Here is a 26077-nt window from a genome sequence, read left to right as displayed (position 1 = left end):
AAATTCAAAGAGGCTTCCAAACATTAAACATTTAGGATTTTTTTGTAATGAAATAGTTATATTACCTTACTAAAGCAAATCACAGCTAATTAAAAAAATCAGAGTGTATATGACATTGAACTAGGGATAAATTCAGTCATTTTAAAGAAGATCAATTGTCTGAGTTTTAATAACTTTTAAAAAATTCTATTTGAAAATACTTGTCAACATGGTGGCTGTTGTAACTTGAGAACAAAATTTTGAGAAAAGAATGTATGTATCAGAACCAGCTCAATACAAAGTACTTCAACAGCTAAAGGGATGCTGTTGGGACTTTGAAGTTATCTCTCTCTATATATAAAAAAATTCCTGTGGGACGACAAAGTGACAACATCACATCATAGGGTCCACAGGCTGCAGGGGGAGGGGGTAGGCATGGGCAGGTAAAGCCCCATCCCCATCCCTGCTGCTTCCACCCCAAGCCCCGTCCCTGGAACCAAGCCCCATCGGTAGCCACGTGCAGAGCCGGGGCTGGCATGGTCTCAGCTGGGAGGGGAGGGGTTAGAGTTAGGATTGCAGCTTCGTGGGAGGGATGGTGAGGAAGAGAAAGGGCCCTGGCTGTTGAGGCCTGGGGTGGGGGTGGGGTGAGAGAAGGTCCCTGGCTGGCGCCGTGGGGGAAGGAAGGGACCGGGGTTGGTGCAGGCGGAGGAGGGAGAAGGGGCCCAGGCTGGCACAGTGGGGGGAGGGAGGACAGAGAAGACTGATAATTGGCAGCCAGCCAGTGTTGTTTAATGAAATGACCTGCATAGGTAACTGAGCCCAGCAGAAAGGAATATTATCACAGAGCAGCATCCAGCTATGGCAACATTCATAAAGCAAGGAGGCTAGATTCTCCATTGTGCTGCATTTAGTACAGTCATCTACACTAGTACATGGTGGATGCGTCTAGACTGGCAAGATTTTGCTCAAAAGCAGGCGCTTTTGTGCAAAAACTTGCCGCCTGTCTACATTGGCCGTGAGAATTTGCATAAGAGCGCTAACATTCTAATGTAAGAATTCAGTGCTTCTTGCACAAATACTTTGACGCTCCCGCTCAGGGATAAACCCTCTTGCGCAAGAATGTTTGTGCAAGAGGGCCAGTGTAGACAGGCACCTTAATTTTTTGCGCAAGAAAGCCCGATGGCTAAAATGGCCATCGGAGCTTTCTTGTGCAAAAGTGCGTCTATACTGGGCACGGATGCTTTTGCACAAAAACACTTTTTGTGCAAAAGCATCTGTGCCAATCTAGACGCTCTTGCGGAAAAACTTTTCCGTTAAAAGTATTTATGAAAAATCATGCCAGTCAAGACGTATATTCAGACACTTAGATTTCCCTTTGCTTAGATTCCACAGTAAGTCTATTGTGAGTCTAAATAGGCATATCTTGTGTGAACTGTATCTTCTGACCCACCCCATACACATTTTAACCCAACTTAGATTCCCCAGATTTATGTAAGGGGAGAAGGAGGAGGGGGAGAGGATGGAGAAGGAACCTGGGCCACAGCCTGGCCCTCCCCAGTGGCAGCGGGGAGAGCTGGGGTTGCCTACCCCCCGAGAGATGGGGGTTGGCGAGCATAGTGAGCAGAAGGCACAGCCCCCTAGTTTATATTTAAACTAATAATTGCTGCAACATTCTTTAAAAAACAAAACCCACCTATTTTTATTATGTGGTCAACTGCAAACAAATCAGATAACTTGTGCTACAATAAGATAGTATTTTTATACCAGTTTAATTTTGCCCAAATGAAAACGATTTAAAGGGCAATCTCTGAAAATGCTTCAGCACATTAGTAAGTTTACTTTGTCAGCTATGAAAACGGTGCTGTAAGAAGAATGGCCATTTCTAGAACTCCCCATTGCCTCAACCCCAGGCTTTCCAGCAACCTCCCTTACTCTGCTCATTTGGATTCATCAATAACTCACTAAAAGCTTTCAGTCTAATAAGTACTATCCTTCATAGAACACTAGAACTGGAAGGGACCTCGAAAGATCATCACGTCCAGTTCCCTGCCGTCACGGCAGAACCAAGCACCGTCTAGATCATCCCTGACAGATGTCTATCCAACCTGCTCTTAAATATCTTCAATGATGGAGATTCCACAACGTCCCTAGGCAATTTATTCCAGTGTTTAGCCACTGTGACAGTTAGGAAGTTTTTCCTTAAGTCCAAGCTAAACCACTCTTGCTGCAATTTAAGTCCATTGCTTCTTGTCCTATCATCAGAGGCCAAGGAGAACGATTTTTCTCCTTCTTCCTTGTAACACCCTTTTAGATACTTGAAAACAGCTATCATGTCCCCTCTCAGTCTTCTCTTTTCTAAACTAAACAAGTCCCTTCTTTCTTGGGGTCTGATTTCATAACAATGTTCAGAACAATTCAGACCATTCTCAAAGTCCTAAAATAATTAAAGCAGCCAGGTCCTCCTAACTAGAATTCTTCCATCAGCCTTTGCCTGCATTTTCTGACACTCTACGGTTTGAAGAGGTCAGAGGGGCAAACCTCCCCCCCCCCCCCCCCTGCTGTTCTTCAAACTCTCTCTTGGTTTTTCAGGGTCTTGGCAGGAGCCTTCTTGCTTTATTTACCATGGGTTGTGCCTGGACCAGCTGCTCTTTCACAAGGGATCATGTCTCACTTTTGATCATCCACAGCCTCAGGCTTCTTTTTCTAACCCTTAGAGGCTTGGTTTTGTCACATGACTGTCAGTCACATTATTTCATTCATTTCCTCCTCCTGTGGAGACAAATAGTCTGTGTGTGGGGGAGGGCGGAGACTAAGACCCATTTTTCCTTAAGAGCCCATCCACTTTATGAAAGGCACCACTAGAAACCACACTGTGGTCTTTATTCTGCAGTAGTGTTTGGTAACATGTATTCCACTGCTTCAGTGTATGTCTGCTTGAGATGGGCACATGGGATTGTAGTTGTGGATCCAGTTCCAGGATTAAGGACTGTGGTTTCAAATTCTAATTTCTCCAGTTACTTACTGACACTTCTGCTATGTGGAAAGCTAAGCTATTTTTATTTCATTATTGAATGCAACTTCTAAAGATGTATTGGACACTAAAATGTCTTTTTGACCAACAAATTTGTAATGGTCTTTCAGAATTTCTCTCAGCCATACCTACCTCAAACACCATCGCAGATTAGTTTTTTCTTATTATAAATTGACACTTTTGTCTGTCTCTTGAACATAAGAGCTATTTCTTTTGATTGCCTTATTTTGAAAGTAAGTTTACTATGTGATGCTATTTGACTTAAGAGAACACTGCCAGGTTCATAAGCATATATTTTTAAAAAACAAAACAATTTCAAGCACTGAAACTGAAAGTTTTAAAAATCTAAGGGTAAGACATTGTGGATATTTACAAACGAGCTTAACTTTACATACTGTGAGTAGTTCCATTGACTTCAGTAGAACTATTTGTCATGAGTTAAGTGTGTGTGTCTTTGCAAGATCAGGGTCCAATTTAATGTTTGCATTTCTCACCACTTACAAAATGAGAACAGACTGGACAATGTCACTTTAATAGTTTCTATTCAGTCTCATATTGTTTCATACATTAGCAAGGTATAGTGCAGTATAATATGGGTTTCAATTACTGGCTCTCTCCCTGCCCCCCTGGTCTTTTCCTGGGTGGAGATTTTGCAGGGATTTTTAATCTGTTCTCATTGGATACATTTTGGTTGGCTGTTTAAATAATGGAAATGTTTCCATTAGCATTAATCTTTTGGAAGACATTTTTTAAAAATGTATGTTTTTAAGCCAAACCAGATCTAATTGTACCCATTTTTTAAATACTTTGATGTAAAATTCTTCTTTAGTGTGTGGTTTCCAATTTTTTGTAACCTTTCTACACAGATTGGATTCTGACTATCCACTGAAGACTATACTTAGAATTTGATCTAATATTTGTATTGGTCTTCACATATAGTCTTTATGACTGTATTGATAATATCTCTTCTTCTTCAAGAGATGCCCCTTGAGTGCTCCACAGTAGGTGTTGGGTCATCCCAGCGCCACAGATGGGAGTTTTCCCTAGCAGTAGCTGGATGGGCCACGCATGCGCACTAGGTGTCTCATGTTTTTTATGCCTCTCTCTTAGGGTATGTCTACACAGCAAAGTTATTTCGAAATAACAGCCGTTATTTCAAAATAAATTTACTAGCGTCTACACAGCCAAACCGCTATTTCGAAGTTAAATCAAAATAGCAAATTGCTTATTTTGAATTTGGTAAACCTCATTCCATGAGGAATAACGCCAAATTCGAAATAGCTAAATCAAAATAAGTACTGTTTAGATGCTTACTTTGAAATAGGGGGCCCCCAGCCCTTCCCAGGGTTCCCCCCCCCCCATCCCCAGAGCCCTTAAAGGGGTAGACTCTGGCCACAGTGCCTGTGCCCAGCTGCAAGCCTGCCAGCACAGAGCCAGCAGTCGCTGCACCTGGCCCAGTGGCCCCAGCATGAGCCAGGCATCCAGTGCCAGCCAGCCCTCCATGGCTCCCCAGGACCAGTCTGCCAGCCCCCAGGAGCCTGCCAGGGGCCGGAAAAGGCAGGCACCTGCCTGGTCCAGTGCGGAGATTAGGGACCTAATTCAGGTTTGGGGAGATGCCTCCAACGTCCATGATCTCCGCACTAGATGGAGGAACGCAACTGTCTACAGGCGGATGGCTGCCAACCTGGTCACCAGAGGCCACATGTGAACCCAGGAGCAGGTTCGCATGAAAATAAAGGAGTTGCGGCAGGCGTATGCCAGGGAAGCTCCCAACCAGGGGCAGACCGAGACCCCTGCCCCTATTTTGATGCTGTGAACCGCGTCCTGGGGGGCAGGACTGTCTGTGCCTCCCAGGAGGTCATTGACCCTGGGGCAGAGCTTGCTGCCTCCTTCTGCTCCAGCCCCTGCTGCCTCCCCAGCTACTGCTCCTCCTCCCATTCCTTTTCCCCCTCCCGCTTCTTCTTCCCCACACCCCCAGGGATACTGAGGCCCGCGTACCCGTGATACTGAGAGACAGTTGGGCCAGTGAGACCCCCCAACTCTGAGCTTCTCCTTACCTTCCTCTCCTTGCCTCTCCCTGCCAGCTCCCTCCTCTCAGGTTTCCCCCTCTTCCACCCTCCCTCCTCCCCTCTCCCACCTTCTTTCCCCCGTCTCACCTCAGTTTCATTCCCCCTCCACCCCAGTTTTGTTAAATAAAGAGGCTTTGTTGTTATGAACACGTGTCTTTTATTGTACAGCAGGAAGGGTGGTTAGGGAGGGGTAAGTGGAAGGACGTGAGGGAGGAATGAGACACAAGCCCCCAGTGGGGCACACCAGGAAGTTACTGCCTGCAGAATGTACTGCCAGGCTCGCAGCAACACGTCCAGGAGAAGCACCAGAGTGCCCAGGGGCAGCTCCGGCTCTATGCTCCAGAGTACTGTGGTGTCCTGAGTGAGGACAACCAGAGTATGCAGAGAAAAAAATGCTTTGCTATCCCTCAGCGAGGTAGGCACGCAAGCAGGGAAACCTTAGAATCGGCTGTCCGGAGGGGTCCCTTTAAGCACAGGTCTCAGATACCTTGCGTGGCTGCTGCCTGAGGCTAACTCCTGACCTGATGCCCTGCCAGAACTGGTTCTGTCTGGCCTTAAATGCGATTCAGCCTCCTATCAGTGTAGATGCATTATTTCAAAATAGCAAAACGCTATTTCGAAATGCATTTTGTGTCTAGACGCGTTATTTCGAAATAAGATATTTCGAAATAACGCTGTAGTGCAGACATAACCTTAGTGCGTGCGGCCCGGCTCCTGCTAGGCCCTTCATTGCTGCCCTTGGTCGCAGACGGAGAGAGCATCTTTCCTCAAAGAATCTAGTTAGATTGGAAAGTTTTGTTATCTAGTATTTTCTTTTTTCAGAGTTATTTAGTAGTTATTGTTTTTCTAGTAGTTACCGATATTTTTTCATGTTCGCGTGCTTTAAAAAAAAGATGATGTTGTACACCATCCCTAACGGCCGCAGCACCTCAGGGAAAAAAAAGAAGAAAAGAAGAACTTTCTAATTGAAAGCGTAGAGAGGATGCAGCAAGACACCTCTCCACCATCATGCCTGGCTCACCTGGATTCAGAAAGTGCAACACCTGTCGCGAGACCATGCTCACCTCAGACAGGCATTCCTCATGTATTAGGTGCCTGAGGGAGGCACACATACCTTACAAAATGCCCTCAGTGCTCCAGACTAACAGCAAGAGCCTTCATCTTCTCATTCAGATCCTATTAGGGCTGAAAAATGAAGAGCGACTTGCCTGGGTACCACGGCTAAGAAACAGGCTTCACCAGCACAGTCTCTTCCACCTATTTCATCAAGCAACATCAGCATAAGAGGTAAACCAAGGACATCTGGCACCGCAACCTCCCATTCCAAGAGCGCTGTGGAACCGAAGTCAGAGCACAGAACATCACCGGTGCCAATTATCGCTATGTCGGCACAGGCTCCACTGCCGGCTCCAGAACCAGCACAAATGAGACCGTGGGAACCTGAGACACATCCTCCCACTCTGGCACCATCAGCGCCAAGTAAGCCATCTGTGCTGTCCAAGGCCCATACAGAAACCAGTAAGGAACTGGCCAGTGCTACCAGCCTGGAACCACTAACATTCTTGCCCACTCCGTCATTGCTGGCACTGACGGATTCCGCTGCTAGACAAGACACACAAACTCATAGAAAACACCATAAATCAGTCTCACCCCATGCTCTGGCACCACAGCATGCATCCTCCCACAGTGCCATGACTAGACAGATGTCTTTATCTCCTCCCCCTTAATCACAGGGCTCAGTGAGGTCTCCTAGGTCTCTGACAGTGTCAACACATACCATTTTTCATGAGGACCGCAGGAGTGAATCTTCATCAAGACACACTACTCCCCCACAAGAGCATACTATGATCACTACAGGTGTAGACATCTTTATGACCACCACCTCCTTGGATGACACAGTGGCCTTATCCACCAACCTATTCCAGATACTGGTCACCATGCTGTTACCACTCTGTCTCGAGACATCAGTCTACAGTTCCCTCCACTATAGCTCACAGGCGACCAATTACCACCCCAGCCAAGTACCTCTCCTCCCTCCCCACCCACCCACCGCCCGAACAACTTGAGCTAGAGGAGGGGCAAATATCCTATGCTGAGGAACAACAGCTAGATACCTCTCCCATTGATCAGTTCTCCTTGTCTCCAGACGAGGCAATAATCTCAGGTGATACTTTGCCTACAGAAAACCTGAAGCAGTTTCAGGACTTGTTTAAGAGAGTTGCTGGTAGCCAGGAGGTCCAGCTGACTGAAGTACAGGAGAAACAGCATCGTCTCCTCAAAAACCTCCAACCCTCCCAGGGGGCCAAAATTGTGTTGCCTATTGATGAGGTCAGTATAGAAACTGCTGATAAAATTTGGCAGACCCCAGCTTCTGCCCCGCCCACCAACAAACGGGCTGACAAGAAATACTTTGTCTCTCCCAAAGGCATGGACTTCTTATTTTCCCACCCCCAGCCAAACTCCTGGGTGGTGGATGCAGCCCAACATAGGTATAAATTACCACGGTATAAGAATGCCACGGCAGACAAAGAGAGTAAGCACATGGACCTCTTAGGTAGCAAAATGTATTCATTGACCCTACAACTTCGTATTGCAAATTATTCCGCCCTTCTAGCGAATCATGATTTTGATAATTATTCCAAACTCACTGGACTCGTGAATCACCTTCCTGATAATAAAAGACTTATCCTCAAGACTGTTATCCAAGAATGTTGCATAGTTTGCATAATATGAGTGTTTATAGCTAGGTTCATTAGAATTTAAACTGTTCTATTTTTGTCTTTAGATTGAATTATTTCTCATATTAAGAACAATTAACATAACCCAAAATCATATAAAAACTTTAAAATCAATGTGTGATCACACTAGGGGATTGTATTTTAACTAAATTAGCTTGTTTAATGGTTTAAAAAAATGTGTAGACCAGCCCTAAAAAGGGGCATGTTCATCTAGGCTCTAAAGGTGAGCTCCATTTGTCTCTTATGAGAAAGTTTCTTTAAAGTGCAAATCTACTCTGAAAAATAAGTATAGATTCAGATTTTTTTTCTTTTTGTGCATAGAGTCATATCTGTTTGCTTTGTTGAAATAAATAAATGTGTTTCATGTTAGCTTTGCAGAACCAACACAGCTGAGATAAACTTAATGGTATTTTATACCATTTTGTGTTTCATCAAGAGAATTGTTTACTGAGTTGTGATTCACTGCATATCTATAAACCTATGTGATGCGAATGGGATTGCACAGGTATTACTAAGAGAATGATATGGGAAGAACTCAGCTTGATTCTCAGGAGCCAAGATAATAGTACATAAGAACATAAGAACGGCCGTACTGGGTCAGACCAAAGGTCCATCTAGCCCAGTATCCTGTCTACCGACAGTGGCCAGCACCAGGTGCCCCAGAGAGGATGGACCGAAGACAATGATCAAGCGATTTGTCTCCTGCCATCCCTCTCCAGCCTCTGACAAACAGAGGCCAAGGACACCATTTTATCCCCTGGCTAATAGCCTTTTATGGACCTAACCTCCATGAATTTATCCAGCTTCTCTTTAAACTCTATTATAGTCCTAGCCTTCACAGCCTCCTCTGGCAAGGAGTTCCACAGGTTGACTACACGCTGTGTGAAGAAGAACTTTCTTTTATTAGTTTTAAACCTGCTACCCATTAATTTCATTTGGTGTCCTCTAGTTCTTCTATTATGGGAACTAATAAATAACTTTTCTTTATCAGCCCTCTCCACACCACTCATGATTTTATAGACCTCTATCATATCCCCCCTCAGTTTCCTCTTTTCTAAACTGAAAAGTCCCAGTCGCTTTAACCTCTCCTCATATGGGACCCGTTCCAAACCCCTAATCATTTTAGTTGCCCTTTTCTGAACCCTTTCCAAGGCCAGAATATCTTTTTTGAGGTGAGGAGACCACATCTGTACACAGTATTCAAGATGTGGGCGTACCATAGTTTTATACAGGGGCAGTAAGATATTCTGGGTCTTATTTTCTATCCCTTTCCTAATAATTCCTAGCTTCCTATTTGCCTTTTTGACCGCCGCTGTACTCTGTGTGGAAGTTTTCAGAGAACTGTCCACGATAACTCCAAGATCTCTCTCCTGCTTTGTCGTAGCCAAATTAGCCCCCATCATACTGTACGTATAGCTAGGGTTATTTTTCCCGATGTGCATTACTTTACACTTATCCACATTAAATTTCATTTGCCATTTTGTTGCCCAATCACTCCGTTTGGTGAGATCTTCTTGGAGTCCCTCACAGTCTGCTTCTGTCTTGACTATCCTAAACAATTTGGTATCATCTGCAAACTTTACTACCTCACTGCTTACCCCTTTCTCCAGATCATTTATGAATAAGTTGAAAAGGATTGGTCCCAGGACTGACCCTTGGGATACACCACTAGTTACCCCTCTCCAATCTGAAAATTTACCATTTATTCCTACCCTTTGTTTCCTGTCTTTTAACCAGTTCTCAATCCAAGAAAGGACCTTCCCTCTTATCCCATGGCCATGTAATTTACACAATTTATAGTGTCATAGAACTGGAAGGAACCTTGAGAGGTCATCAAGTCCAGTCCTCTGCATTCATGGCAGGACCAAGCACCATAGATTAGTAGTCAGCAACCATCAATTGTGTTCAACAGTCCTGGAGCCATGGGCGGCTGGTCTGTAAGGGCAAAAAGAGGCACAGCCTACCCAAAGCTGTAGTTGTGTGGGCCCTCCCCTCCCTGCTTCCAACTGTCAGGAGGAGTTGCTGAGGAATATTTAGTGTGGTTTAGGCAGGTTTCAGGGCAACTGGGAAGGCAGAGAAGCAGGGAGCCTCCTCAGCAGCCTGCCCTTGAACCTGGCACAGACACCAGGCTTGAATTAGTCACATGGGTTCTCCCTGCTGCTGTAGGAGCCTCTATTTCATTCATCTCACCAGCTCCAGGAGATTGCTAGCCCTCCTCTGCAGAGACCACCCCACCCAGCTTTTTGTGCTTTTGTTGCTGCTGCCTCTTCTGGTTGCCAGTTTCTGCTCCTGCTCATCCCCTCCCCCCCCTGCACCCATCCTCCCTGCACTTTAGCTCAGGGTGGGGAAAGTGGGCTTTCTCCTTGCTGCCCTCCCTTCTCCTCCTTTGCACTCTCCCTACTGGCTTGGCTCCTCCCCTTTGCTAATGTGTGGAGTGGTGGTGGGTTTGGTTTCACTTTCCTAATCCAGTTGCTACTGAGTCTTGCTATCTCCCCACACCTACTCCTCATAGTCCCCCTTCCCCTTGCTAGTGTGTGGAGTTTGGGGGGGGGGTGGGAGTTGCCTAGCCCAATGAGCCCAGCAGAGAGAGCTGCCTGGTCCCCTCCCCTTCTTGCCCTCTCCCCACATGCTTCCTGTTTTCTGTGCTCTGCAGAAGAGTTGGGGGGTGGAGGTGATTAAGGATGTTAAAGACTAGTCGACTATCCGATAAGCATTTGTATATCGGATAGTTTTTGACTAGTCGATAGGCACTTCTGCATTCCTCCTTTGAAATGTACGAGCGCCCCCGCTGTCCCTCTCTCCCCAGGGGGAGCACAGAGACAAGTCTGCAGCTGGCTGCTTCTGGGAGAGGCCTGAGATAAGGGCAGGAAAGTAGCCTGTCTGAGTCCCTGTTGTGGCTCTTATACATTTCAAAGGAGGAATGCGGAACTCCACGTACAGCCCAGGGCCAGCGGGAAGTCCTGCTGACTCTGGGCTGCACATGGGTGCCTTCTTTGAAATGCACAGGAGTCCCCAATGGGGACTCAGACAGGCTACTTGCCTGCCCTCATCCCAGGCCTCTCCCAGAAGCAGCCAGCTGCAGACTTGTCTCTGTGCTCTCCCTGGGGGGAGGGGTACAGCATGTCTCTGAAAGCTGCCCATGCCTGCAGCTCCCTTTGGCCAGTTCCTGGCCAATGGGAACTGTGAGGATAGTGCTGGGGTGAGGGTAGCACAGGGGTGTCCAAACTTTTTTCAAAGAGGGCCAGATTTGATGAAGTGAACATGCGTGAGGGCCGACCATTTTGCCTGACATTCTTTGAACCATTAAAATTAAACACAAATTAACTATTTTATGCAAAGTTTATTGCAAACAGCATACTTTTCATTTCATCACATGGATGACAAATCTAAACAGGTGTTAAATCACTCTGCCTTTCATATCTGAAGGCCAGATGAAAAAAAAAATCCAAGAAGCTGAAATATATGTCAGGAACATTGTAAAGTACATTACATATTATTGGTAATAAAGGTTGTCTGTCAACTTTTAAGTTCAAAAAATATGAACAGGAACATAACACCAAGTATACATGTTGTGTCCAAATATATTTATAACTGATTTAGACCAATTGACATTAACTGAGATTTTACAATGTATTCATCTCAATACATATGGATTCGTTGGGGGCCATAAAAGATAGATATTGCCAAATTACCTGTGGGGCCAAATTAAACCGGAACATGGGCCGCAATTGGCCCGCGGGCCGGACTTTGGACATGCCTGGGGTAGCATGTGGGAAGCATGGAGACAAGCCTGCAGCTGGCGCTTTCAGGAGCAGCATGGGGCCACAGCGGGCAGGGAGACTGTCTGAGCACTGCTGTGCTGCTGGCTGGGAGCTACCTATGCTCAGTGCCTTCTGGCCAGAGCTTACACCTCATACCCCCTCCTGCTTTCCTTCCCCAACAGCCAGCACCACATTATTCATCACAACATTCTGACCTAGTTTGGAGTACCCTTCTGCACCCAAACACCCTCCCAGAACTTGCACCTCTTGCCCCTTCCTGCACCCAAACCCCTCGGCTTGCACCCCTTGCCCCAGGCCAGTGAAAGAGGGGGGAATGGAGTGGATGTAGCTCTGGGGAAGGAGCAGGGTAGATCCTGGGTTGTCCTGGTCTTGTGCTTAAAAAGGTGGGAGACCATTGATCTTGACCATCCCTAACAGGTGTCTCTCTAACCTGCTCTTAAAAATATCCATTGATGGAGATTCCACAATCTCCCTGAGCAATGTAACCACCCTGACAGGAAGTTTTTCCTAATGTCCAACTTAAACCTTTCTTGCAGAAATCTGAGCCCATTTTTTCTTGTCCTATCATCAGAGGTTAAGGAGAATAACTTTTCTCCCTCCTCCTTTGTAACAACTTTCTAGGTATTTAAAAGCTGTCATATCCCCTCCCAGTCTTCCAGACTAAACAATCTTTTCCAGACTAAACAAATTCAGTTCTTTCAATCTTCCCTCATGGATCATGTTTTCTAGACTTTTTAATAATTTTTGTTGCTCTACTCTGAGCCTTTTCCAATTTGTCCACATCTTTCCTGAAATGCGGCACCGAGAACTCGACACAGTACTCCAGTTGAGGCCTAATTAACACAGAATAGAGCGGAACAAGGACTTCTTGTGTCTTGCTTACAACTCTCTCAGGGTATGTCTACACTACAGCGCTATTTCAAATTAACTTATTTCAAATTAGTTAATTTGAATTAAGCTAATTTGAAATAACGCATCTAAACAAAAACTAATTTGAAATAGCGTTTTTCTAATTTGAAAGAGCGCGTCCACATTGTATGGACCCTGAATGGAAGGCAAGGCTGGCTGGAACCAGTTCCAGCAAGGCATCAGGGTTGGACTTAGTGTGTGGGGCTGCTGCCTCAGGCTATCCAAGGTCTGTGCTTAAAGGGACCCGACCCCCCATCCCGGACAGATAGGTCTAAGGTTTCTCTGCTTGCTGGTCTACCTCACTGACGGACAGCAAAGCATTTGTGTCTCGGAGTGCTCTGCTTGCCCTCACTCGGGACACCATGGCACTCTGCAACTTGGAACCAGTCCTGCCCCTGGGGACTGTGCTGCGTCTCATGAACACATTGCCAGCAGCCTAGCTGCACTGTCTGCAGGCTGCCATCCAGGGGGACCATCGAGGGGCTGTTAGTATCCAGGGGGCCCTGCAGGAGAGCTTCCACCCTGAGAAGCGCTAACAGTCTTCCCGGTCTGCCCCACCAGGGGCTTGTGTCCCATTCCTCCCTGACATCCTTCCACTTACCCTTCCCTAGCCCCCCTTCCTGATGTCAAATAAAATACACGTATTTTCAAAAATAGAAACTGTCTTTATTTAACACAACGGGGGGGGGGGGGGATGAACCTCTGGGGAGACTGGGAAAAGGAGGCGGGAGAGGGTGGGAGAGGGGAGGGGGAAAACTGGGAGGAGGGAGCTGGAAGGGGGAAGAAGTGGGAGGAGAAGCTCAGGGTTCACGGTTGGGGGTCTCACCAGGCCACGTCTCCCAGCATGGTGGGCACGGGGGCCTCAGCGTCTCCGGGGGGATGGGGAGGAGTGTGTGAAGGATGAGGTGAGGGGGATGTGTGTGGAGATTGAGGAGGAGGGTGTGGAGGTTGAGGAGGGAGAGACGGGAGTGGGAGGAGGAGTGGGAGCTGGGGGAGCAGCAGGCACAGGAGCGGCATGGGGCAGCACGCTCTGCACCAGGGCCTGCAGATGGTGACAGATGGCACGACCCTATGCAAGCAGCTCCCGCCGGAACTCCTGTTCCTCCTGCGCATGCTGCTCCATGATGCGGGTCTGGTCTCGCAGGGCCGCCAGATGCCGCTTGTAGTACCCCTGCAATGTTGTGGTCGTCCTGCAGAGCCCTCGGGCGCGGGAGCATGTCCCGGGCAGGGTGGTGCGCCCTGCACATGCACCTGGTGCGACTTTGGAGAAAGAAGAGTAGTGGTCAGTTCTCCCTGGGGACACAGTGGATCATGCCCAGCCCCCCCGCAAAGTGAGGGCAACCATGCCCTGCACCATCAGAGCTGATGTGCTTGCACAGAGGCCATGGTTGGCATGTCTGGCTCTGCCCGGGAGTGGGAGTTGCCCTGAGACTGCACCCGTGCCCCTGTGCTGTGTATAGTGCGGCCAGGGTCAGGGGGGGAGATGTCCCCTGCCCATGTGTAGAGGGGGCGTGTGAAGGGAGGGCATCCTGCTGTGTCCTGCCCCAAGGTTGGGAGCACGTCGGCTCTCTTCACACATGTGTGGCTATCGGGCCACGACCCCTGTGTGGCACGCAGCTGGGGCCACCTGCCTAAGGTGAACAGGTGGCTGCGTGATCCATGGGAGGCATAGCCCATGCGCGCAGTCCCTGGTCTCCCTCCCCATATCAGGCCCTGGTAGGGGACAATGCTGGCACTTACCTGGTATGGCCTTCCCAGACAACCCTGCCGACTCCGGTGCCGGGACAGCTGGTAGTGACTCCTCCGGTGCGCCTGAGTCAGGGCCCTCAGCTCCCGGCTCACTGTCCCCTGGGCTGGCATGGACCGCCCCGCCCCCCGGGATTCGGTTGAGGGCGGGGAAATAGGGGCAGGTGTCAGCCTCTGCTGCGGCGCTGCCCCTGGTGGCCCTGGTGTATGCCTGCCGTGGCTCCTTGACTTTGAGGCGCACCTGCTCCTGGGTGCTCCTGTGTCCCTTGCGGGCCATGGTGGCCGCTATGCAGCCGTAGACGGCCGCATTCCTCTGCCTAGTGCGGAGATCATGGAAGTTGGGGGCCTCCCCGCCACAGACCTCAAGGAGGTCCATGATCTTTGCCCCATTCCAGGCAGGCGCGTACCATCTACGGCCCCTGGCTGCCCCTGGGTACTGGGAGACTGGGCGGAGACGGCTGCCTGCCACTGTCTGCCATTGTGCGGCCACTGGGTGAGGGTCTGTGGCTGCTGGCAGGCCTGGCTCTGGCATGTGCCCAGTGGCCAGACTCTATCCCTTTAAGAGCCCTGGGGTTGGGGGAGAGGAGACGAGTTTTCCTGGTTGTGCCCAGAGTGGCCACCAGGGGAAACTGGGAAGGGCTAGAGGTCCTCTATTTCGAATTAAGTGTCTACACAGTGCTTAATTCGAAATAGCTATTTCAAATTTGGCGTTATTCCTCATAGAATGAGGTTTATCAAATTCAAAATAAGTGCTTTGCTTTTTTGAAGTAAATTAAATTCGAAATAGCGGTTTGCATGTGTAGACGCTATTGAAGTTAATTTGAAATAACTACTGTTATTTCAAATTAACTTTGTAGTGTAGACATACCCTGAGAACGATGTTTGCTTATTTTGCAACAGTATCAGACTGTTGACCAGGGCTCTTAAAATCAGGAATAAAGGATCTTTTGGAAAAGGCTTTATTTTCCGAAAGATCCCCGTCTACACTGGCGCTTTTTGCCGGCAAAGCCCAGAGCCGGAAAAAAGCGGCAGCCATGTTTATGCAAATGAAGCAGGGAAGATTTAAATCCCCGCTTCATTTGCAATTGCGCTGTGTCTAATTTGCATCCCTTTTATGGAAAACGGGTGCAATCTAGACACAGTCTATAAGTGTAATCTCTATGCCATTATCTGAATAGTTGATAAAGATAGTGAACAGAACCAATCCCAGAAGTGATCCTGGCAGTACTCCCCATGTTATGCCCTTTCAGCATGACTGATTGATAACTACTCCCTGGAAATGGTTATCCAACCAGTTATGCATCCACTTTAGAGTAGACCCATCTAGGTTGCATTTCCCTAGTTTATTAATGAGAAGTTCATGCAGTATTGTATGAAATGCTTTACTAAAGTGTAGGTATACCACATCTACTGCTTCCTCCTTCTCCACAAAACTTATCCTATCAAAGAAAGGTATCCGGTTGGTTTGACATGATTTGTTCTTTACAAATCCATGCTGGTACTCATCACCGTATTAACTTCTAGAAAGTTGTTTGCAAATGGATTCCTTAAAATTTTTTTCCATTATCCTTACTAGCATTGAAGGATAGTCTAGAAAGTAGTCTGTAGTTTCTTGGGTCATCCTTATTTCTCTTTTTAGAGAAGTGCACGATATTTGCCCTTTTCTAGTTTTCTGGAATCTTGCTTGTCTCCCATGACTTTTCAAAGATAATAGCTAACAGCTCAGGGTATATCTACACTACAGCGCTAATTCGAACTAACTTAGTTCGAATTAGTTAATTCGAACTAAGCTAATTCGAACTAACGCATCTAGAACTAAAAACTAGTTCAAATTAGCGTTTTGCTAATTCGAACTAGCATGTCCACATTAAGTGGACCCTGAACCGGGGTTAAGGATGGCCAGAAGCAGTGCCGGCAGGGCATTAGATGAGGACTTAGAGCGTGGAGCTGCTGTCTCATGCTAGCCGAGGGCTGTGCTTAAAGGGACCCGACCCCCACCCCGGACAGACATTTCTCAGGGGTGCCCCGCTTGAAAAGCAGTCCTGGCTTGGAGTGCCCTGAGTGCCAACACTGGGCACATCACAGCACTCGGCCATCAGACCGGTTGCACTTGCCGCAGGCTGCCATCTGGGGAGAGGGGACAACTGGGGGGCTGCAGGAGAGCTTCCACCCCCAGAAGCCCGCAGAGCCAGCCCAGTCCTCCCCATTGGGAGCTCGTACCCCATTCTTCCCTTACCTCCTTCCACTTACCCTTCCTTAGCCCCCCTTCCTAGTGTACAAAATAAAGGACAATTGTGTTCAAAAATAGAATCTCTCTTTATTGAACAAAACTGGGGGAGACTGGGAAAAGGAGGTGGGAGAGGGGAGGGCAAATAAAATGATCAGAGGTTTGGAAGAGGTCCCATATGAAGAGAGGCTAAAGAGACTGGGACTTTTCAGCTTAGAAAAGAGGAGATGGAGGGGGGATATGATAGAGGTCTATAAAAGCATGAGTGGGGTGGAGAAGGTGCATAAAGAAAAGTTCTTCATTAGTTCCCATAATAGAAGGACTAGAGGACACCAAAGGAAAGGAATGGGTAGCAGGCTTCAAACTAGTAACAGAAAGTTGTTCTTCACAAAGCAAATAGTCAACCTGTGGAACTCCTTACTGCAGGAGGCTGTGAAGGCTAGAACTAGAACAGAGTTTAAAGGGAAGTGAGATAAAGTGATGGAGGTTGGGTCCATGGGGTGGTATTAGCCAGGGGGTAGGAGTGGTGTCCCTGGCCAAAGTTTGTGGAAGGCTGGAGAGGGATGGCATGAGACAAATGGCTTGGTCACTGTCTTTGGTCCATCCCCTCCAGGGTCCCTAGGGTTGGCCGCTGTCGGCAGACAGGCTACTGGGCTAGATGGACCTTTGGTCTGACCCAGTACGGCCATTGTAAGCTCAGGGCTCAGGGTCGGGGGTTTCAGTGGACCACCTTGATTTTCATGCACACCTGCTCCTGGGTGGCCAGGCTGGCAGCTCTCCTGCCCTAGACGGCCACCATCCTGTGCCTAGTGCGGAGGTCGTGGACGAGGTCCACGATGTCCGCACTAGACCAGGCGGGTGCCCGCCTCTTGCGGTCCCGGGCAAGCTCCCGGGAGCCGCCAGCCTGGTCCCAGGAAGAGTGGGAGGGCTGGGGGGCATCGGGTGGCTGGCTCGAGCCGTGCCAGGTGCAGGGTCTGCTGGCTGGGTGCTGGCAGGCTTGCACCTGGCACGGGCACCGTAGCCAGCCCGTGCCCCTTTAAGGGGTCCGGGGCCGGGAGGGGGGCAATAGAGTTTCCCTGGTGTTGGCCAGAGTGGCCACCAGGGAAAGCTGGGGAGGGCTAGCCTCCCACTAGTTCGAATTAAGGGGCTACACACCCCTTAATTCGAACTAGTAAGTTCGAACTAAGCTTAGTCCTCGTAGAATGAGGTTTACCTAGTTCGAACTAAGCGCTCCGCTAGTGTAGCGCCTATCAAAGTTAATTCGAACTAACATCCGTTAGTTCGAATTAACTTTGTAGTGTAGACATACCCTCAGATAACTTATCTTCAAGTCACCAGGGCCTGAATACTAAAATATTCAAGAAGCTGACTGAGAAGCTATCAGCAAGCACATATGATTCACAAATTAATAGGATAGTGCCATACTGGCCTGTTAATGTTCAAGGTGCAACATTTGATGGCTCAGTTGCTCCACCCATAAAATGGGGAAAATATTGTTTACTTTTTGTGAAGCAGTTTGAGATACTCTGGTAAAATATACTGTTGTAAATTATGTGAGGTAGGCATTATGTTTTCTTCTGTCTCCTGTGGAGCATTTTCAGCACATGTTCAATAAATACAATGGCTTATTAACTTTATCTTTTTTTATCTGCAATAGTAAGAAAATAGTGTGTGAGAGTCCATATATTTTCCCTATATAAGTATCCATAAATCCCAGATTTTTCTCAGTGGTGTTGCTTTGCTCAGCATTGCAGTGCCTGAGTCATCAAAAGTTACTTAGGTTCTTAAGAGCCTAATTCCCATTGATAGTCATGATAATCTAAAAGTATGCCAAATTATTTTTAAAGCATCCTTTAATAACACAGGGCCAAATTCTGAAGTCAATGGAGGTACTCCAGATTTATATCACAGATAGATTTTGGCCTATAATTTTCATTTTATTAGATCACAGTGCACTTACTGTGGTTTTTTTCTCCAAATGTTGACTCAAAACAGGAAACAGGAAACTAAATGGGTGAGCCAGTACATATTATGAGTGCTGCTGGATTACTATTAGCAATGAGGGGATTCTAGCAGGAAACTAATTTTTATATCCGCATTGAAGAATACAAGGATACGTGTTGGTTGAATTTGCTTAAAAGAAGAAAAATAGTTATGTAACTAGTCTTTAAATGTAATATTAATTGTTAAATGTTCTAACTAATACAGATATGAAAAAAATAAACTTGTAAACTAAACCAGTGCAAACTTTTTAAAACGACATGTTATTTAAAAATATTTTCATTTCCAGATAAATTTTGGCGGTATATGTTGTTGTAATAAGGGTGAAAAAGTATTTCTAACCAAGCATTCAGACCCTAAAACTGTGAGGCTACAGTCAGCCTGAATGCTGTTTTAAACAAGAAAAACAACATACAAACGTCACATTTTCCATTCTTGATGCACCAGGTGAATGGGTTATTTTACTAAGCATTTACATTGTGGTGGGAGGGGAAACCAGAGGAAGGGTGTGTCAAGGGTGAGGAGAGAGTGAGCCAGCACCCAGTGTTGTTTCAATAGCCGTCAGTACTTGGAGCTCCAAGGTATACTTCATCAATCTGTACAATGTGGCCAGCCATTAGTTAAGTGTGTTGCTGTGGCAGCAAATTCACATGCTGTCAGAGGCAGCAGAAGTAAGTTTGTAAAAGAAGTTTGCACAAGCAAATGTAAATGCCTTTCAGAGTAAATGTACTCTTGGTTCTTTTCCCCTCCCTTCACCTGCCATCATGTACATGTTTTCAAACCTTTCGTTATAGTTTTAAGTGTAACTTTAAATTTGAATTCCTTATTTTAAAATTCCTTTTAGCAATATTGTTTTCCCTTTAAATTATTGATAAACATCTACAAGCTTTCTACTGTGTTTTATTGGGGTTTACCAATCTTAACATTTACAATATCTATGTGATGATGGCGTTCTGTCAACAGGAAAACTACAGAAATGAGAGTTCATCCACTCCTGAAGTCCTAAAATAATAGGCTCACTTGCTTATGTTATCTGTTTACTATAGAAGTGTTTTTATGTGACTGCACTGTATTTACTTTTTCTGTTGCACATGAAATATCCAGTTACCATAGCAACTCTTACCTCACTAAGTATTTACCCCTGCATGCTATATTAACTACAAACAGAGAACACCCAAAGAAACAATCACAGTGGTCTGTCAGGTGGATGTAATGACCCGGAAAAACAGATACTTGAAAATCCTGTTAACAATAGCCCTGCTCTCCCATGTCCAAGATCTGGGCCCAAAGGGGATCCTCCAACTGGGGAATCTCTTTCTTTCCAGATAGAAGTCCCAAGTCCCATGAAGCAATCTCTGTGGGGGTGGAGAAGTGGCCTGGAGTCAACATGGACCATACATCAGATAGGAGGAGATGCACAACTTTCTCCTTGAAATACATCCCATATTTTACATTATTTAGCAAAGGTTCCATTGTGCTTTGTGTAGTGGGAGCTTTACAACCCCCCCTTCCCCCAAAATTGTTTCTACTTCAGCCTGATCTAAGACATGTAAATTTATCATGGCAAACAATAAAGAAGGGAAGATAAGGGTATGAACAATATGCTCACAGAGTTATATAGGCTAGCTTCATGGTTCCAGATCACTTAAAGGTATTGTGGGGAGAAAGATTTTTTTTATTTGGGGTGGTGAATGTGGAAGGTGGTTATTTGTGGTTTTGGTTTTGGCAGGATCTTTTCAAAGGCTCGGTGGATTTTTTTTTCTGGTTGCCTGATTTCATGTATTTACAGCACTGATAGAAGTGGGTCAAAAGGAGAAAGGACAATAACTTGCCAACTAGTCCATGGAGGGAGTTCTATGCATATAATTGTGGAAGAAGCAGATGAACTGCTGGTATAGGCTGGTATTTTTGGACAATAATAGGGAAGTGAAGAGCAACATAATAAGAAACAAGTAGATAAGTGGAGAGTATAAGTATGATCCTGCACCAATGAAATCAGTGCGAGTTTTGCCAACAACTTCAGTGGTTGCAGGATCAAATCATCTGTGTACCTGTTGTTTACAGCTCAGTCAACAAAAATGTGAGAGTTTCTCCTGTAAGCTCTGTAGAAGCAATTAGCTAACAAACATTTACTGAGGATTATCATTATTTTAGTTTTTGAACACAGAGTAAATAACAGCCATGATCTCGTTTTTGTGCCTCACTCCCTTGACTAGCAATAAAAAAAAAGACTACTATAGATGCAGTAAGCCTAGTTCTGGGAAGAGGAGAATATCTTGAAGTGCTCTTGAGCTATTTTCATTACTTGACAAGCCAAGTGATATTGACAGGGTCATTGATTATTCAAGTCATATGCTTGGTAAAATTGTGGTCAGATAAAATTATTTCATTCAGGATATGGTTGCTGTTATTTAGAGTTGCAATCAATTTCCCTGCTTAAATTCTTAGTCTACTTTGTACTGTTAATTATAAAAGTGTTATCCTTCTATTGTGCATTGACAATTTCGAACAGCTGTAAAGAAACAAAAAAAATGAGTGTTTGTTTATTCACAGGACATGTTCTTATAGAGATTTCAAGTACAAACAAGAAACTTAATGACAGTCTAGAAGAAAGTGTAAGTGTTTTTTACTGTATCTAACATTTTTGAAATAAAAAAGATTTACTTTAATTTTAATAACCCTATTATTTACTTTTAAAGTTCAAGAAATTTCATAAAGAGATTATATCTGAACTGGAGAAGAAGACAGAACTGGATGTAAAATATATGAATGTAAGTACACTGAATTTAATAACAGATAAGAAAGACCATATATTTAGTTGCACTGAGTGTAGTCATAGCAACAGTTTGTGTCTTTTAAAAATAATTTACAAAAGGAGCATTTGATCTTTAACTTCTGAAAGATGTTTTCAACTTTGGTTTATTTAAGAAGTTATTCAGTAATGTACAACTGTATATTAGAGAATACTATCTAAATCCTAAATTTAAAAAATTGTAACATTTTTCATTTATTTTAGTTGTAAAATGAAAAGCCTGAAAGTGACCACCCCACACTGAAAACAAGAGGGATGGTGTTTAGGCTTGCCAGAGGAAAGCAGTGGTGCTTTGTGGTTAGGAGAGGGAGAAAGAGAGAGAAGCAAGGTCAGAAACTGCTGTAAAAAGGTGGATGGTAGTCACTTTAAAGCACTGGGAATGTAAGGGCAGAAAGCTTTAAAGGTGCAAGCCTTGACATTGGAAATCCCTTTCTCCATGCAACAGACAAGGCAGCACTCATCCTCTCTCCCCTTTTAGTATGATTATGAAGTGGGGTTTGAACCTGCAGTGGGCATTGTGCTAATCGCTCCTTTCTAGTGAAGCTGGGAAGGAATTTTTTCCCTGACCACCAGATTGGGTTTGGTGGAGTGTTTTTTGTTTTTGTTTTTGTTTTGTTTTTGTGTCAGGGAAGACCTATGTGATGAGCACAAAAGGTGTGGTAGGCCATATGTTGCAACTTAGACCAGGTCTGTACCTCATGGGGAAGGTCAGTGTTCGATTTAATTGGTCTTTTTCTAGACTCACTAAATCAAATCCTGAAAGATCGATCACCAGAGCATCAATCCTCCAATAAGTGGAGATGTGGCCTTACTTAGTAAATGTGGGATGGGTGTCCAGTGTGGTTACTTCATGGGGAAGGCTTCCAGTGACCAGATAATTGGCATGGTAAAAGCGTTAAAAAGGAGGTGCTCATTAAAGGAAGAGAATGGGGTGGAGTTTGGGGCACAGAGCCATATCTCCTTTCTTATAGCCCATCTTACCCCACCTACAACGAGGGGTGGATCATAAGGTCCTGGCAATGGATTTGCTGGAGGAACCTGAATGGGAAAAGTGGGGTATGGTGAGGTCCCAGCAATAGATGTGCTAGAGGGACTTGGATACAAAAAAATGGGAAGCTGGTGGAGACCTACAGGTATTTACAGAATAAATAGGGGTATATCTGCACTGTACACTGTTGTCTGCTGGGTAGTTCCAGACATCAAATAATAAAGTTACAGCCTGATTAACTCCATATCAGGTGTCTTTTGCCCTTCTTTCAGTGTGGCTGGACAATGAATTAAGAGTGGAATTTTGCTTTAAACTAGATCTGCCAACCTGAAGGAAAAAAGTAATTGACACATTTGTAGCTTTAATGTTAATCCAAATCCTCATAATAATACAGCGGGATTTCTTAGCTGCCTACTTTTGTGCTCTGATAAGTTATATTGTTGTATGCACTGTAAAACACTTAAATGCTTGGCTTGCAGGCAACTTTAAAGCGATACCAAACAGAACACAGAAGCAAGTTAGATTCATTGGAGAAATCTCAGTCTGAGCTGAAAAAAATCAGAAAGAAAAGTCAAGGTGGAAGAACTGCATTGAAATATGAGAATAAAGAAATTGAGGTATTCGCTACTCTTACTTGTTCACTTTTCTCTTCTAACCAGTTTCAGGGAAATGGTCAATACATTCTGATGAATCCACTTTATAGCTTCATTTCTAAAACTGACCTTGATTTCTATGCCTGCAATATATTTAATTAATTATTATCATATTGAATAATTCCTATATTACTTGTTTGGCAACAGTTATGCAGAAGAACTTCAAAGAGGTAATTGTTGCTTTTGATTTTTTTTCCAAGTTATTTTGGGTTAAGGAGATGACTAGCAAATGTAATAAAAAAACTGATATTAAGGCTTATGGTCTTATCCTATACTCATTATGTGGAGCCCCATTGATTACATTATTTGTAGGATCAAGCCTTGGAGTTTGTTTTTAATCAAGCTTATATTTTTGCATTAGCAATTAATTGTGGATTGTTGGATTTCTGGCTATTGGATTTATGATCAACATCAAGTATAGCCAGGATATCCGAATTGTACTACCTGTGACCTCAGTTAGTTGGGATTTATTATGTATTCCAGTATACATGAGTTTGAATTCTTTATTGTGCCTAAGCATGTTCAGACCCAGTGAGGGGCAAAGATGGGTTCACAGAGACTCAGTCACAGCTCTTTGTTTCTGTTGTGCCTGTCCTTCACATAACATAAAGCAGCAGGGGGACGGCTTTCAGTTATGCTCTTGGCAGAAGACATCTACCAGCAGAGAATCAGAACTAGTAGAGCCTTATGTCATCACACCCCTCCTCTTCGTTCCAGTGTCAAACATCCTCTCTGCCATTGTATCTCCAACCCGAAGCTCCTTTACATGAGATAGCACAGCTTCAGTGGAGCATGTGGTGTCAGCAAATGGCAGAATAAGTGCAGGAGGTTTTACTATTCTACTGAGGGTATTGTGCTGCCATCTTAAAGGAGAGACATAAAACTTTGAACTATTTGTGGTAATCTTTTGTAAAAGATGAGTGTTAGCTTCTCTGTGTTCATATAACAGTGGCTGTAGCAACAACAGGCTAAGTTAAACTAGAGTGTAGTTTGTGCATCAGTTGAAGTTTTTGATGTGCTTTGGAAGTCTTCATTTTTATAGGTGCTATGCTAAAAATAACATCATCTCTCAGGGTATGTCGAGGGTTGCCAGTTGTCCGGTATTCAACCAGACAGTCTGTTTTTTGCACTCTCTGTCTAGTAAAAAGAATTCAGAAAATACCGGACATGTGCAAAATTCAGAAAATACCGGATTACGGTCCCACTTTCCCAGCCACTCCCCCTCTCCTCCACCAGGCTTCTGCACGCAAGCAGCTGAGGGCTCCCAGCACCAATCGCACCGCCTCCCCAGCCACTTCCTCCGCCAGGCTTCCACATGCAACCAGCTGAGGGCTCCTCAGCTGGTTGCATCTCCTTGCGTCTGACGTAGAAGTGACACTTGGGAAGGAGGCGGAGCCCTGTCCGAGCTCCTGAGTGCTGTTCAAGCACATTGTGCAGCCGTAATCTGGGAGAGAAGCCCGCAGATGCTTTGTGGTTGCATTTAGGTGCCTTTCATGGTCTGTCAGACAAAACTGACTGGGGTGGAATTTCTGCCTCTTCCCACTGAGCCACCCAAAGACCTGGCTATAGGCAAGTCACCTTCCTACCCACACTTGCTGCCTGAGTTCAGAGTTCCCCCCGGCCGCCCTGCAGCCCTGCCATTGCGTTGCCCTGGGGTCTGCTTCTGCTTTGGGTAGCAAGCGGCTGCTTTGCAGAGCAGGCTCTGCTGCCTCCCATGTCATTCCCAGCTTGGTGGCTCTTGGTAGTAGCCACACAGGACCTGACCTCTGCCCGCTCTGAGTAGTGTAATCGGGCCATAGGGAGTGGAGCTGGGCTGGACTCAGGCGCTTTGTGACCCAGGCTCCCTTCTATGGGCAAGGAGCACTGATAAGAGCCAAGCTACATGCAGAGCTCTTCTTCAGGTCTGAGAGCAGGGCTCGGTTTAGTGTTGCACCAGTGTTGCACCAGCAGCTCTTTAGCAAAGGTACTTGGGTGTAGGGTCGCCAAGTGTACGGTATTGAACTGGACAGTTTGGTATTTTTGCCTCCTATCTGGTAAAAAAATTCAGAAAATACGGGACACTGAAAATGTGTCTGGTATTTAGGTGTTCAGTATTTTCTGATTTTTTTTTCCCAGCCAGAAGGCAAAAATCCCAGACACTTACCAGTTCCACAGGGGAGCTGTCCGGCCCGGCACAGGGAGGCAAGATGGCCAGCAGCGTGTTAGGGCCAAAAGCCTCAAAAGCAAAGTGTTTCTTAAAGAGGCCACACTGGTTTTTTGTTTTTTTTACTTAACAACTCTTGGAGTCTCGGGGTCCTCTTTTTTTTTTTTTTTTTTTCTTTCTGCTCACCAACTTTGGTCTCCCCCTTTTTTTTTCCTCAACAGAATTTTTTCCCGGTGTGTTTTTTTTGGGAGGAGGGAGGATTTGGTATTTTTTGTTAAACCATCTGGCAACCCTAGGTATGTCTACGCTATAAAATTAGGTAGAATTTATTGAGGTTGACTTTTTAGCACCGAAATTTACAGAGTTGAGTGTGCATGTCCTCACTGGGCATATGAGGTTGACGGAGTGTGTCCCTAGTAGCATGGCTACTTTAATCTTTAACAGACCCATGTACTGTGGGTAGACATCCCACAGTTCTTGCCACCCCTTTGCATTCTGGGTTAGGCACCCAGTGCCTGGTAGGACAGAAACATTGCAGAGGATGTTTCTGGGTACATGTCATCAGCCTCCCATAATGCACTTATCTCCTCCTTTCTCCCTGCTTGAAAGCAATGGAAAACAATCTTTTTGCATCCTTTTCCCCCCTGGTTATCCATGAAGACATGATAGCACAGCAAGCATGGATCCCACTCAGCTGCAAACTGCTGTAGCAAACATTGCAAACACCTCACACATTATGCTGCCATTCTTCCAGAGCCGAGCCTAGAGCCACCAGAACAAGGAAGAATGTGAAGAGGCCACAAACACAGACATGGCAGAACCCATTGATTGGACCAATTGGCATATGCTGGCAGCAGTGGATCCTCTTGATACAGTGGAATGCCAAATCTGGTCCCGTGAGACAAACACAGACTGGTGGAACCACATAATTGTGCAGCTATGGGACAATGACAAGTGGCTGTAAAACTTTCATATGCGTAAGGGTGCTTTCACTGAACT

At 45.6% G+C, this 26077-nt stretch overlaps 1 protein-coding gene across 1 annotated transcript in view; it reads left to right on the top strand.

The window, feature by feature from the left end:
* Window positions 1-26077, top strand: part of BAIAP2L1 (BAR/IMD domain containing adaptor protein 2 like 1) — a 91641-nt gene that overhangs the window by 45408 nt on the left and 20156 nt on the right. The window contains exons 4-6 of the mRNA XM_014580815.3: window positions 21036-21097; window positions 21182-21253; window positions 22762-22899. Coding sequence (XP_014436301.1) covers window positions 21036-21097; window positions 21182-21253; window positions 22762-22899 — 272 coding nt within the window. The remainder of the gene's footprint in view (window positions 1-21035; window positions 21098-21181; window positions 21254-22761; window positions 22900-26077) is intronic.

The sequence above is a fragment of the Pelodiscus sinensis genome, chromosome 16 (assembly GCF_049634645.1).
Source record: "Pelodiscus sinensis isolate JC-2024 chromosome 16, ASM4963464v1, whole genome shotgun sequence".
NCBI classification, from domain to species: Eukaryota; Metazoa; Chordata; order Testudines; family Trionychidae; genus Pelodiscus; species Pelodiscus sinensis.
The sequence above is the reverse complement of the archived record's forward strand: the minus strand, read 5'-3'. Positions and strand labels throughout refer to the sequence as shown.